The sequence below is a fragment of the Myotis davidii genome, unplaced genomic scaffold (assembly GCF_000327345.1).
Source record: "Myotis davidii unplaced genomic scaffold, ASM32734v1 scaffold134, whole genome shotgun sequence".
Classification (NCBI taxonomy): domain Eukaryota; kingdom Metazoa; phylum Chordata; class Mammalia; order Chiroptera; family Vespertilionidae; genus Myotis; species Myotis davidii.
The window spans coordinates 5,529,209-5,544,926 of record NW_006288853.1 but is presented as its reverse complement, the minus strand read 5'-3'; the positions used below and the strand labels follow the sequence as shown (position 1 = coordinate 5,544,926).

Below are 15,718 nucleotides of genomic sequence, written 5' to 3'. Positions count from 1 at the left end.
TGTGCCCTGACCAGGGATTGAACCTGCAACCGTAGTGTAGTGGGATGATACTCCAACCAACTGAGCGACCTAGTCAGGGCAATAATTTTTTAATTAAAGTTGATGTACAATATTATATTACCTTCAGGTGTACAACCCAGTGATTAGAAGTGATCACCCTGATAAATCTAGTACCCATCTGACACCATAAATAGTTATTACAATATTATTGGCTATGTTCCCTATGCTGTACTTTACATCCCCATGACTGTTCTGTAATTACCAGCCTGTATTCTTAATCCCTTCACCTTTTTTTACTCATCCTGCTAATCCCTCTCCCACCTGGCAATTATTAAAATGTTCTTTGTATCTACGAGTCTGTTTCTGTTCCACTTGTTCATTTATCTTCTTTCTTCCACATTTAAGTGAAATCATATGGCATTTGTCTTCATTCTGTCTTATTTCACTTAGCACAATACCCTCTAGGTCCACCCATATTGTTGTAGATGGCAAGATTTTATTCCTTCATATATATATAGATATTTATTCATATATATTTATTTATTGATATTTATTTATTCATTCATATATATTGATTTCAGAGAGGAGGGTAGAGGGAGAAGGAGAGGGAAACATCAATGACAAGAGAGAATGAATCATAGATCGGCTGCTTCCTGCATGCATCACACTGAGGATCAAGCCCACAACCCTGGCATGTGCCCTGACTGGGAATTGCACCGTGACCTCCTGGTTCATAGGTTGATGCTCAACAACTGAGCCACGCTGACTGGGCCTGTGTCCTTTTTAATGCTTACTATCTTTTTTATTTTATTTTCACCTAGATCATCCATTCTTCCCTTAAGGTCCTTGAGCATCCTTATAGCCATTGTTTTGAATTCTGCATCTGGTATCTCGGTTACTTCCATTTCATTTAATTCTTTTTCTGGAGATTTCTCTTGTTTTTTCATGTGGGGCATGTTTCTTTGTGTCCCCATTTTGTCTGCTTTTTTTGTGTTTGTCTCTGTGTAGTAGGTATATCTGCTATGACTCCCAAACTTGTTATGGTGGTTTTATGTTGTAGGTGTCTGATGGGGCTCAGAGGCGCAATCTTCTAGATCACTTGAACTGAGTCCTCCAGGAATATCTCTTGTGCACCCTCCTGTTGTAGTTGAGTCTTGAATGCTGCTGGTTTGGTTTTGGGTGGGGTTAACCCTCAGGCTGGCTGTCCATAAGGGAAGACCTTGATCATGGACAGTGTAGGCAGCCATTGTGCAGGGGCTGCCCCTGAGGGGGAGTTGTTCCCAGCAGGGTCTGGTGCCTAGCAGGACCCCTCTTAGGGTGTGCCACTTGTGTGGCTAGTTGGGTGAGCTCTGGTGTGGTCTAAAGCCCACTATTGGTTGTGTTGGTTCTGGGTCTACTTGGGTGGGGTTCTGGTACAGGTCAATGTCAGATGCTGCCTGGGATACCTGTCTGGAGCTACCATGCAATTTGCCGTCTGTGGCTGCCTCTTCTGGGCCTGAGTGTGCATGGGAGGGGCCAAGCTGTGAATAAGGGTTGGCTTCGTCCAGCTCTGAGCTGGAGACAGATCAATGAAAGGTCTAAGGCCCCCCAAGGTCCACATCTACCTGTTGGCCACTCCACCACCCCTCAGGTTGCCTGGTCTTCCTTGAGAGCCTTCTAAAGGAAGACTAGGGTGGGCTCAGGCTGACTGCTATCCACAGACCCTTCCAATAGGCATGAGCTCCATGGGGCAGGGTGACTGAGGTCCGGAGGACAGGGTTAGTGGGTCTCCTGCTTGGAGGCAGCATGGCAGTTACTGGGGAAAAGTGGCCCCTACTCCACAGCCATACTACTCCGTCTCTGCTAGAGTCTCCAACCCTAGCTCCCCCAGGAGGAGTGCAGGAGTAAGATCAGCAGGGCAGAGCCAAAAGGACAGGTCAAATGAGTCTCCTGTTGGAGCCATAGTACTGGCTGAACTTGGGGGGTTGGGGGTAAGAATGGCACCTTGCGCCATAGCCACACACCCCAGCACCCGTCTGTGTTCTGGACAAGAGCCTCCCAGGGAGACACACTCTGATCCCCCTGTGGGACTGAGCTAAGCAGGGCAGGGCCACTGGGAGTCGTAAGGAGAACATCAGGTAGGTGGGCACCAGCTGAGTGTGGGAGTGGGGGAAGAATGGCCCCCGTTCCAAAGCTCCGCCAATCGCTTCTCCAGAAAAAGAGTGCACCAAAGGTCCTGTTGGTGCAGCCAGCAGATCTTTCTGCAGGTCTGGAGCTCAGCAGGGTGGTGCCAGTAGTTGGAGGACTGGGCTAGCGCACTCCCCAGCTGGTGCTGTAAGAATAGGAGCGATTGACCCTGGGACGATGGTGCCTGAGGGCGGTGAGGGATAGGGGCTCAGCACAGGGACCTTAGGGCCATGCCACCCAGATCTTCTCTTTATGATTCCCCTACGCCCTGAGTCACCTTCTCTCTACCAGAGCCCCAGGTGTCTGAGAACAAGATCCTGTGCATTGGCCCTTTAAGAGAACATCTGGTTTCCAGCGGACTCCTTCCAGGATGACAGGGTCCCAGCTGCTCTGCAGAGCCAGATGCTAGGTGGGCTCCTCTTCCTGGCTCTGGGGTCTCGGATAGGGATCCTGGCATCGTGTGAGGCCCATGTTCCTCACGGAGGACTTTTGCAACCAAAATATCCCTTCAGATTCTCAGCTGCCACCTGTGGGTGCAGGGGCTAGCCCTTTCGTGTCTGTACCCTTCCTCCCAGCCTCTATGTGGCTTCTGTAAACCCTTGGTTATAATCCTGTGTAGCTGGTTATTTAGGTTGATTGCTCTGTAATTTAGCTGTAAATCTGGTTTGGCACTGGAAGGAGGTGAGTGTAGCTTCCACCTACTCCGTAGCCATCTTCAAAATATGTAGTTTTTGAACAGCAAAAGTAGAAGCATTTCCTGTAGCTATTTCTTCTAACTCTCCATTTGTTTGATTTGATTTTCAGTTAAAGCATTATTGCTTTCCATTTCTGTTGTACTTTATCTTTGTTGGGCAAGTCCCTTTTCCAATTATATATTCTTGTAAAATATCACATGGTTTTTCCCTGGGAGATAAGGAGGCAACATAATTACATGATTTGCTGTCTGCATGTTATTCATCCAGTATGTTGTTATATTTAGTATGTTATATTTAGTATGTTATATTTAGTATGTTATACCACATAATAGATGTACAGTGATAATCACGGAGAGACATTGAAGGAAGGGATGTGGTTGGTCATTGATCATGATGTACAGCTGTTATTTACATAGGAACCTGGGGACTGAAGACCTAGCAATGACATTTGTACTTTATACATTACTCACAATGTACATGGCAACTGAAATTTCAACTGTGTGTTGGGGTCTGGTGTTAATGGTTAGGTAACCATGTTATCTGAGATATGTGCATTTTGGAATTGGGCAAAGCAGGACTGCCTATATTTAAATTTGCTTAATTAAGTTGTCAATTATTCTTAGAAACTCTTTGATATGTCTTTTTCTTTCCCTGTTTAACCTTCACAGGCTCTTTTAGGCTACTTGATATATTTCTACTTACTAGGCTGATCCAACTCAAGGTGTCTGTAACATAAGTTAACTATGCAGAGTAATAGTAATTTATATAGGACTTGGACTTTGCTGTGGGCAACACTCTTGTAAATATTTTCTCATTTCATTTGATCAGCATTACTCTTTGTTAATCCTCACCTGAGGATATTTTTCCACTGTGAGTTGAAGAGAGAGGGAAAGCGAGAAACATCTTTTAGAGAGAAACATCGATGTGAGAGAAACACATCGATTGGTTGCCTCCTGCATGCACCAGGGCCCCAGGCCGGGGAGGAGCCCGCAACCAAGGTGCATGCCTTTGACTGGAATTGAACCCGGGACCCTTTGATCTGCAGGCCGATGCTGTAGCCACTGAGCCAGACTGACTAGGGCTGATCAGCTCTTTACATTTTCCTTTTATTTTTGTCAGCATTTTATCATATTGGGATGGAAGGAGGGAGTAAAGGAAGGTGTCATATTTCTTATTTTACAAGTGAGGTTTTATCCAAAGTTATAACTGAGAAAGCTGGAACTTGAACTTAGACAAAATGTTTTTCTTAACTTTCTTTTGCTGCTTCACATTAGGACATTGTCCTAACCAACTGATAATTTCCAATGTGGAAACACACTGGAAAAACATCTGTCACTATGAAAGATGATTTATTATGCATATATGTGTGTGTGTGTGTGTGTGTGTGTAAATCACATAAAACTATGACAGAAAGCCTGAACCATGGTGTTACCGTCTTCCCTTCTTTACATTCGAGGGAAGGGGGACTTTATTAGAGAATATTGGGAGTTGGTCAGCATTTTGGGCTTTGGAAAACAAGTCTTTATTTAAATTCCAAAGAAAAGTGTTTAGTGAAAATTAAACATAAAAACCTCATAATTCTAGTTCTAGAAAATTTTAATTCTAATTCAAAATTTAGTTTTTTATATATTAAAGAAAAATATGTCCCCCAAACATTTGCTAAAGAAAAGCATATTAAGATTCTACAATAGCATATAGTAGCTACCCGTAGTTTTTCATTTTTGGTTCCTTAGGAGCTCTGATTGATTTCCAATGCTTTGCTTCTCATTTCTCTTGAAGTACCTAACCACGATATGTAAGAGGCCAAAACGGGGCTGGCAGATATTTTGAATAGTCATCTTGGTAGTTCATTCATGCTTTGTTTCTCCCCTTCAGGTAGCAAATTATGGAGTGGGAGGACAGTATGAACCCCATTTTGATTTTGCACGGGTAAGTAAAAACAATAGAGAATGTCGTTCCACTGAAGCTTAGGTATGACATGTTAGTTGCCTAGCCCAAGTGCCATCAGGAGATGAGTGGATAAAAAGCTGTGGTACATGTACACCATGGAATACTACTCGGCCATACAAAAGAAGGAAATCTTACTCTGAGACAGTATGGATGGACCTGGAGAGCATTCTGCTAAATGAAATAAGGCAGGCAGAGAAAGACAAGTAATGTATGATTTCACTCATATGTGGAATCTAATGAACAAAATGAACTAACAAGCCAAATAGAGACAGACACATAAATGGAGAGCAGGCTGACAGCTGTTCGTTCAGTGGGGCGGGGCTGGGGGAGTGGCGAGATTGAGCAAAAATGGAAAAAAAGAGAAAACTCATGGACAAGGCCCATAGTGTGGTGATTGTTGGGGGAGGTGGAGGAGGGCATAGGGATAAATGGTGATGGAAGGAGACTTGACTTGGGGTGGTGAACACACAATACAGTGTACAGGGGATGTGCACCTGAAACCTGTATAATTTTGTTAGCTAGTGTCACCCCAATAAATTCAATAAAAAGGAAAAAATTCCATAACCTATTTAGAATTCATGGATGCACGGTGGAATAAATACTCTGTAAAGCCTTTTTAGCAGTAAAAAACACCTAGATGCACAGTAAAATAATTAAGAATAGTTTTAAGTGCATTGCTGAACCTGGAAGAAAGTAGAGGAAATTCCCAAAGGCAAACTGAACAAAGAAAATCTGGAGACTAAAATTAGAGGGCTAAAGGGGGACAAAAAAGCTGAGGCTGAGGACATGTATTTCAGGAAACTAGAGTTTTGAGGATTAACAGCCATGTGTAAGCTACTGAACCTGAGACACCTGCATAAAACCTAGATCTCCAGAAGGATTACACCTTCAGAGAAAGACAGATGGCTTTGAGTCAGGAGCCGTGGGGAGAGCTGCCTCTCACCCTCCTGGCTGGAGGGGTTTGTCTGGGGAGCTGCTCCTGGGAGTTCAAACATCGGCCTGCCTTCACATGAAGCTCGGGTTTCAAGCTGTGCTCCCTGGAAGAGGAAAAGTTAATTCAAAGTTGTTCCACTTAGTAGTGCTCCTTGGTGCTGGGCTCCCTGAAGAGAGGCATCCTCATTCTAGCACCTTGAGGATTTTAAAGATTAAACATCTAAATATGAACTCATTTTTTTTAAATGACTAAGTGGTAATAAGACACCATTGGTGAGACTAAAGCAACCAACAGATTGAGACATTGTAGGAGATTAGATACCTGAATTATCAGGTGCAGAATATAAAATAACTATATAACATTAAGAAAATAAAAGGTAGGATAAAATTAACCTCAAAATGATTTAACATATTTGCAAATGAAGTTCCAGTTGAAAAGTTAAAATTTAAAATTTAGTAGATAAGTTAAAGCATATTAGAGCCAGCTGAGGTAAATAAGTGAATTGGCTGATAAAGCTAAAGAGATTCTAAGAATAAGTTTTGAGAGACAGGAAGATAAAAAATATAAAATAGATGTAAAGAAACTGGAGAATAAATAGTATCAAAGCAGGATCCTAAAAAGCTGTCATTGCCTAAATATTCTTAAGATTAATAAACATTGGATCTTTTTTATTTAACATATTGAGTATAAAGTATGGGGGAAGCTAAAACTACAGATGTTAATGTTTTAAATATTCTGTGAATAGTAGCTATTGGTTCTCATTGTTTAGGTTAATCTGTTCCCCGCCCCCCCCCCAGTGGTCTTATCAAAAGTAATCAGTGTATAAGCTGAACCAATAATTTGTGTTTTTTTGTTTTAAATATATTTTATTGATTTTTTTTACAGAGAGGAAAGGAGAGGGATAGAGAGTTAGAAACATCGATGAGAGAGAACCATCGATCACCTGCCTCCTGCACACTCTCCACTGGGGTCTTGCCTGCAACCAGGGTACATGCCCTTGACCAGAATCGAACCTGGGACCCTTCAGTCCACAGGCCAATGCTCTATCCACTGAGCCAAACTGGTTAGGGCTGAATCAATAATTTGAATGCCTACTGCTGTTGTGCATTAGATATTATATAGGAACCTTTTGGGGTTGTTTTTGGCATACCTTCCAGCATATTACCCATGTTCAGTTGCCACTAGAAAATTTGCATTAGTGAATTTTTCGCCATTGAATTCTGTTTTATTTACAGAAAGACGAGCCAGATGCTTTCAAAGAGCTGGGGACAGGAAATAGAATTGCAACATGGCTGTTTTATGTAAGTTATAGCTAAAATTTTCATTTTAAGTTGGGACTTGACCACATGACTCATTTATTTTGATGTGTTCAGATGTTTGCTCTTATCATCCTAGTAAAAAGAGTTAAAAAAAATTTTTTTTCAATTATATTACAACCTAAAGAAGGAAGTTACACTGATAGTTTCACTTCTTGGAGACAGTCATTGTTGATCTTTTGTTGTATGGACTATTTAGTCATCTAAGCTCCATATGTTCATATGAATTTATATATTTGCAGCAGATGGTGACTACAGATACTCACATTTTCATAATTTCTGTTGTATACTTTTCTGATATGTATATCAACAATAAATTTTCAGAGAGTGAACACCTCGTATAGTCAGTGTTCAGATCAAGAAGTAGCACCCTAGACACCCATCAAGGGAACCACTCTCACATTATTAAAGTTTCAAAAACAGTGTGCTCTTTACTTTTAAGTACATATAGAAAAAAATTAAGCTTTGATCATAATATTTGCCCTAGTTAACTATTGCTGTATAACAAATCATCCAAAAACTGAGTGGTTTAAAATAATGTTTTTTTATTGATTTCAGAGAGGGAGGGAGAAATACCAATGATAAGAGGGAATCATTGATTGCATGCCCCCTACTGGGGATCGAGCCTGCAACTGGGCATGTGCCCTGACCAGGAATTGAACCATTACTTCCTGGTTCATAGGTCAATGCGCAACCACCAAGCCACTCTGGCCGGGCTGTTTAAAATGATTTTATTTTACCCCACTGGGTTAGGCTCACTGGGTTTTGCTTGGGTTCTCTGACTCTCTCATGCATGTGCAGTCAGATGATGATGAGAGGTTGGGTCCACATTGGAGGCTGGCTGTTGGCCAGAAGACATCCATGGGGCTTGGGCTTCCTCACATGGTGACTGCAAGAACGAGTGTCCCCCCAAAACAAGGCAGAAAGTGTGGGGCACTTTTAGTGCCTATCCTCAGAAGTCAGAGCGTGTCACTTCTGCTCTATTTTATTAATTGAGGCAACTGCCAAAGTTCAAGGAGAGGGGACACAGACCTAACCACTCAAGAAGAATGCCAGTGTCATGTAAAAAGGGCGTGTAAGAATATTAAATTTGGAAAATACAATCGTCAGTGTTGTAATCTTTGTTAACTTATAAAAGGATATCTGGGTGGCTCAGCTGGTTGGAGCCTCGTGCTGCACCCTAAATGGTGTGGGCTCAGTTCAAGGTCAGGGCACATACCGAGGTTGCAGGTTCAATCCCTAGTCAGGTGAGTACAGGAAGTAACTGATCATTGTTGCTCTCTCACATCAGTGTTTTTCTTTCTCCCTTCTCTCTCTGAAATTGATAAATATATACTTAAGTGAGGATTTTTTTTAAAAAAAATTAATTTTTTACTTATTTCCTCATTCTTTCCATCCCCTACCCTCAAGTAAATTATATAACTATTATATCTCACTCCCTGCCAAAATCTCTATTTTCTTTCTTGCTCCCTGCAACCTACCCAACCCAACCTCTTCACTATTTCCATCCTCTCATAACTCCATTTTGTTGCCAAAAAGATATAAGATGCCATTGGAGGAGGAGGGAGGAGATTTAAAGTACCATCAAAAAAGGATTTAAGACTTATAAATTTTTTAAGTGAGAGCAAATTATCACAAAGGGAAAACCAGGAGAGAAGTTGATACATTATATAAAAATTATGCTGTGAGTCTTCTCTACTTTTTAGAGATGAAATCTCCAGAGATTGTATTAATTTATATCCCACCTTTAAGTGTGATATATATGTCAAACTTCTTGATCTGTACCCTTTCACTTATCAGATTGGCAGTTATTGTGGTTTTAATTAGCATTTCTCTGATTAGGGAGGTTGAGTATCTTTTCAGATGTTTAAGAGCCATTAAACATTTGTTTTGGCTGCATTTGTTTCTTCGTTTTATGAATATCATGATGCTATATTAGTTGGTCCAATATTAATTTATAGTAGATTATTTGACTATGAGATTATGTTAGATTAATTATTATACTGCCTTCTAATCACATAACATTTTGATTAGATTAATATTCATCCCCCCTCTTTATGTGGCTCACCTAGGAATAGTATTCAAATAATTTCTCCAAAGTTGTTTGTTTTTTTTTAATAAGTCTTTTTAATGATTTCAGAGAGTGAGAATCAGTGATCGGTTGCCTCCTGCACGCCCCCACTGGGGGTCAAGCCTGCAACCTAGACATGTGACCTCCTGGTTCATAGGTCAATGCTCAACCACTGAGCCACGCTGGCCAGGCCCAAAAGTTATTTTCGCTGCTGTTAGTTTTTAAGAGCTGTTAGTTCTTTGTTACTAGTTATATATTTTTCATGGTAAAATACCCTTTTTTCTCTCACTTTTAATGTTTTTACCTTAAGGTCATTCTGTTCAGAGGTGATCCAGCCTGCAAGGGTGGTGTGGTTTGGGAGCACCACAACTGTGGAAGTTTATCTTCTACTCCTCTTTCCTGGTCCTTCCGTCAGTCCATGTTGGCCCACAACATGGGACTCTGAGAGCAGGGCCTTGGTACCTGCTGGGCACAAAGTCCTGTGAGGCCTGCTTCCCCCAGCACATTTTCTCACTCTCTCTCTTTGAGAATAGCTCTGAATGTCAGATTCACTCTGTCCTAGTGTGTTCATTCTTGGCTTGCTCCACTTCTATTCACAAGTAAAATGCTTAGGAATGCCCAGGATGTGAGCCATCCCCACAGCCTCCTTGAAGCACATGCACAAAACATGGCCAAGGATACCTTCTATGTGCTTTTGAAAAAATCACTATCGGGTTTGTTTCCTTGGCCATGTTTTGTGCATGTGCTTCAGTTAATTTGGAAGGTTTGTGTTTTTATTCTAGGTTAAGAATATAACTATCGAATCCTTTCCTCTTCTACTTCTCAGTTAATATATGTTGATTCCCAACCACAAGAAATGACAAAACTGATTTTAGCTTGTTCTTTTTCTCTTGGTTTTTATTTCATTCTTGATACTGTTTCTAGACACTAAATCTCAGCAATGAACAAAACATGAAAATTCCTGCCCATGGAGATTGTATTCTAGTGTAATAAAATATGTATTATACCCCTGTATTACTTGGCTTATCAATTTTAAACCATCCTTTTTATCTGTCTATAAGTGCCTTTCCCAAATTATAGTCCCATTTCTCTTCCTAACTTTATAATTCCTTTGCTTTATATATTTTTTTACTTACATATGCAAACCTAAACAGCATCTTTTGTTTTCTAAAAACTGAGTATCATGTACAAACCCATCTATGTAAGTAGAATTCCAGATACTAATGTATTCTATCCCCCACACAGTAGCACGTTTAACTTTATTCCATCAGCACTTTGGTAATACTCTTACCTCTTACAGATGAGTGATGTGTCCGCAGGAGGAGCCACTGTTTTTCCCGAAGTAGGAGCGAGTGTTTGGCCCAAAAAGGTAAACTTGGTTTGTGTCAGATGCATCTGTAATTTATTAAACCACAAAATAAATGTTTAAAGGTAGTATATTTATGTCTAGGTAAGACTGTGGATTCTTCTATGGCACCATTTACCATGACTGCCTAGAGCAGTGGTTCTCAACCTTGGCTGCACATTAGAATCACCTGGGAATCTTTTTAAAATCCTGATTTCTGGGCCTCATCCTCCAGAAATTCTGTTTCTTTGTTATGGGGTGGGGCCACAACATTAGTAACAAAGAAACAGAATTTCTGGAGGATGAGGCCCAGAAATCAGGATTTTAAAAAGATTCCCAGGTGATTCTAATGTGCAGCCAAGGTTGAGAACCACTGGCCTAGAGTAATGAACCACCAAGAATTAGTGTTTAAAAGTTGTCATTTCTAAAATAGGTTCCAGATGAGTTTCCCCCTCCATCCTGCTAATGTTAGTTTTGTTTTGGCAAATATCCTTGTTTGTCAAGCAGCTGGGCAGTAGTGTTTTCATGTGATCACCAGAATTATATTCGAGGAAGATATGGCTGCCATAGAGGAGTACTTTCAGGGGAGCAGGGGAAAATGTAGTTACTGCAAAGAGTTATAATAACCTGGAATTTTATTTGGGAGTAATTATGTATTCTCCACAGGGAACTGCTGTTTTCTGGTATAACCTATTTGCCAGTGGAGAAGGAGATTATAGCACACGGCATGCAGCGTGTCCAGTGCTAGTTGGAAACAAATGGGGTAAATATTTTCTATACTCTCTGAACAGAATTTGTGATTATTGTTCCATATTTGGAAATTATTATAATCTATATCTTAAAGAAATTGAAAACAAAACTTTCAACAGATTTGCTTGCTATGACTTTAGTATTGAATGGATTCAACCAAGTTACCGATCTTTTTTTTTTAATCCTCATCCGAGGATATATTTCCTGTTGATTTGTAAAAAGAGAGGATGGTAGAGAGAGAAACATCAATCAATTGCCCCCCTACTCACCCTGACTGGGGATTGAACCAGAAACCTAGGTATGTGCCCTGATCAGGAATCAAACCTGTGACCTTTTCCTGTAAGGGATAGTGCTCCCACCAGCGGAGCCACCTGGCCAGGGCAAGGTACTGATCTTAATATACATTTACTTTTAATAGATCAGAATTTTGATGACAGATTATTTCTACTTGTCACTCGAAGAATCGTTAATTGACTCAAAGTTGAATAAGAAAGTATCTCCCCCTTAAGGGTTCACAGTTGTCTCTGAGACTTGCTAATGGATCACTTATCGTGTCGTAGACTGGTACAAAGATGTAAATGGAAGATGGCGACTCCTTACACTTGGGGAGGCATCTTCAAAGCCTCATTTTTAAATTTGGTCTTGGGGATAGAAAATACTTTTCCAGGCATGCTGGCTAGGAACCAGGTCCAGGACTGTTATGGGTGAGAGAGGCACTCGCTGTCAGGGTCATGAAGTGCAGGATTTGCCACATTAAAAAAAAAGAAAAGAAACAAGTGAAGTTATTTTAATATATATTTTAATCCCCATTTTAATATTTGTGTCACTAGCCCAATTTCAAGTGCCTAGTGTTTCTAGTGCCTACCGTATGAGACACAGGAAGATTATGGAGTGACACCTGATCACCAGGATTTTAAAAATCTTCCCTGATGATTATGTTTGGGAACCACTGGACGTGAATGAAGAGAGGCTAGTGAAGGAGATCAGTTTAGAAAGATTTTTCCATTGTCTAAGTCAGTGGTCGGCAAACTCATTAGTCAACAGAGCCAAATATCAACAGTACAACGATTGAAATTTCTTTTGAGAGCCAAATTTTTTAAACTTAAACTATATAGGTAGGTACATTATTAACTTAATTAGGGTACTAAAGGGGCCAAAGAGCCGCATGTGGCTCTCGAACCACAGTTTGCCAACCACGGGTCTAAGTGGATGATGATAAAAGCCTGGACTTAGGCAGCAGCAAATGGATTGGAGAGCCAAGAAAACCAGCAGGTGTGATGAATAAAAGATTGGGTACAGGAGCTGAGAAAGGTAACGAGTAGTTAAGAATTATGGGTCCTGCCGAAACCGGTTTGGCTCAGTGGATAGAGCGTCGGCCTGCGGACTCGGGGGTCCCGGGTTCGATTCCGGTCGGGGGCATGTGCCTGGGTTGCGGGCGCATCCCCAGTGGGGGATGTGCGGGAGGCGGCTGATCGATGTTTCTCGCTCTCTATCTCTCTCCCTTCCTCTCTGTAAAAAATCAATAAAATATTAAAAAAAAAAAAAGAATTATGGGTCCTAGTTCAGATATTTTGTACATGTAAATGCCACTGATTAGATTCTGTGATATAGGAGAAGGAATAGGAAATTAATTACTTTGGGTTTACATTAGAAAACAGTATCTTGGAACCCAGGAAACTTAGCATTTAATAATAGGGACCGATCATAGAGCTGCTCCTTTAGAGTGAAGCCTATGTTCATTTAAAAATGTGTTTGTATTAGAGGTTTGTATTTTGCAAACAGGTAAAAACAGTTATGTTCCATTTGTACCTACATTTTAATTTCATTTGTGTTTCAGTTCAAGCATTATATTGGACATTAGAAATAGGATACACACATATGTAGACTCTCATTTCTAAAATCTTCTGTGGCTTAATTAGTTGGAGCATCGTCCTGTGCACCAAAAGGTAGTGGGTTAGATCCCCAGCCTGGGTGCTTACAGGAGGCAACCAATTGATGTTTCTCTCTCCCCTTTCCTCTCTCTCTAAAATAAAAATTAAAATCCTCATGTGAGAGTTAAAAAAATAAAATCTGTGTTTCTAACATTTAGTGACATATTTAAAAGACTAAGTAGCATCTGCCTTTATCTAGTTTTGGTCTTGAACTTTTAGACCCTGTAAAAATTTTATTCTAGAACTTGCTCTTATTGATGAATTAAATACTAGTTAGTGGAGAAATTAACACATTTTGTTCTCTCACAGTGTCCAATAAATGGCTCCATGAACGTGGACAAGAATTCCGCAGACCGTGCACCTTGTCGGAATTGGAATGACCCGTAGGCGTCTCTTCCTCTCCTGCTGCACTCGGATGTGTCTGATGCACAGTTCCCCGTCTTAACTGTCAAGAGTTTACAAGTGACTAACATACACTCCATGACTGATTCATTATGAACCTCATCCCGTGTTTCATCTGTGGACAATCACTAACTTTGTGGGTTTTTTCTTTTAAAAGTAACACTAAATCACCACATTGTACAATATAAAACCTTAGAGTTCAGTTGGTATCACAGAGGACAAAGCAAGGCAGTTAAAAATGAGGAATTTTTACATTTGTTAAAGAACATTCTGGTTAGATAAAAAAATACACCTTACGCATCTGATTATAGCATAGCACTGCATCTCCGTTGGTGGGTGGTCGGGTAGGATGGGCCGTGCGATTAAGGAAGAGATGCCTGTAGTGTGTACCTGGTACGGTGTTTACCTAGTCTGTCTTATTTTCCGGATCTGCCGAAGACTAGGAATAAACTAGGCCTCTAATCTCGGTTCCATACAATGTGTGCTCCTCCCTCCATTTTCTAAGTAGATTTTTTCCTCCCAAGTCCTTTTTAAAGGAAGTATACTGTATTTTACCAATCCCCTTTCCCTCTCATAGCTCCTTTGAGGAGAATTAAATCTGTTTGAGGTAAAATACTTTGATTTAAAAATTAACATAAAGTCCTATATAACAACACTGGGGCTTCTTACCTAAACTGATCATCACTTGGTCTGTTTCTTTGTCCTTTTCCTAAATGACTGATGATTTTGTCCATAAAATTTGCTGTTTTTCTTAATGCTAATACCTTGCCTCTTATTCTTGCTACAGCAGGGTGGTGATACTGACTTTCTGATTAAATATTGTGCCTTAGGAGACTGGAAATTTAAAAATGTACAAGTCCTTTCAATGATGAGAAATTGATTTTTTTTTAAAAGATCTTTTTTCCTAAAAAGCCAAAATGTTTGTTTTTTCAATTCTGAAATGTGTTGTGACAATGATGACATATTTATGATCTTAAATCTTTTTAAAAAATGTTTCTGTTTTCTGTGTCGTATTTTTATATGTGAATGCATACTATAGTGACAACAGGTTACTTCTATTTAATTCTTTAATACACAGGACTTGGGTTTATCCTCTTGGTTTCCATTCACTCTGGTATCTCATTTTTATGGAAGAAAAATCTAGGCTTTCTGAACTCTCAGCTATTTAATCAACCTAAATATGTTTCCTTTAAAGGGATCTCTATGGTTATGGGGTTATTACAATAATGGTACTTAGGACTTTCTTACTAAAATACATGGTGTTGTAGCATAAAGCCGTGGACCTATTGAAGTATGTTAATGACCCCTTAGACTAGCTTTTTACATTTCTTATGGTGAATCCTAGCTCATACAAGGGCTCTTTTTCCTTTATGCAATATTTAAATATTTAAGAAAAAATTTGATTCTCTGGCAAAGAAGGCATTACTTTTACCAATTAAAAAAAAAAGTCAATGATCCCTTTTCCCAGCTACCCTTTTGTTCCACCACGACTACTTTATAAAAAATACTAAGAGAATTAAGTTCAGTACTTCAATCTACTCAAATTTTGTGGCCATAAATGTTTTAAAAAAATTTTTTTTAGAAGGAAGCAACATTACTTGAAAAATTTAGAAATAGCCCAGCTTGTGTGGTTGAGCATAGACCTCGCAGGAGGTCACTGTTCCATCCGGGTCAGGGCACATGCCCTGGTTGCGGGCTTGATCCCCAGTGAGGGGCATGCAGGAGCCAGCCGATTGATGTTTCTATCTCTCCCTCTCCCTTCCTGCCTGAAATCAATAAAAATATATATAGTAATAAAATAGGGTTCAAAGGATGGAAACCAACCTTTATTGCCATGTGTTTTAGCAAGTGGTGTCAGAAAGAAATAACATTCCATACTCTTAGATTTCCTTGGTATGTTCAACCCCGTGGGGACTGATAAACTCTTTTCAGTGCTAGATCTTACAGAACCTCTCAAGTTTCATAATTACTATTTTTCTCTCCAAATGAAAAGAACAAAATTCCAGTATAAAGCTTTGGATCCAGTAATCTTTGCAATCCTTTTTGTTGTTGTTTAATGGTGAACTTTCAAATTACTGAGGGCTGTCATGGGAAATGTGGAAACTGGTTTCCTCATCAACCCGAAGTGCCTATCCTTCATCACTTAAGCATGGAGTCA

At 40.1% G+C, this 15,718-nt stretch overlaps 1 protein-coding gene across 3 annotated transcripts in view; it reads left to right on the top strand.

Moving 5' to 3' along the window:
- Positions 1-14,555, top strand: part of P4HA1 (prolyl 4-hydroxylase subunit alpha 1) — a 51,805-nt gene extending 37,250 nt beyond the window's left edge. For all 3 annotated transcript variants that reach the window (XM_015562144.1, XM_006760962.2, XM_006760963.2), the window contains 5 exons: positions 4,737-4,790; positions 6,981-7,046; positions 10,433-10,501; positions 11,144-11,240; positions 13,468-14,555. In XM_015562144.1, coding sequence (XP_015417630.1) covers positions 4,737-4,790; positions 6,981-7,046; positions 10,433-10,501; positions 11,144-11,240; positions 13,468-13,538 — 357 coding nt within the window. In that variant the 3' untranslated portion in view covers positions 13,539-14,555. The remainder of the gene's footprint in view (positions 1-4,736; positions 4,791-6,980; positions 7,047-10,432; positions 10,502-11,143; positions 11,241-13,467) is intronic.
- Positions 14,556-15,718: the final 1,163 nt, after the last annotated feature.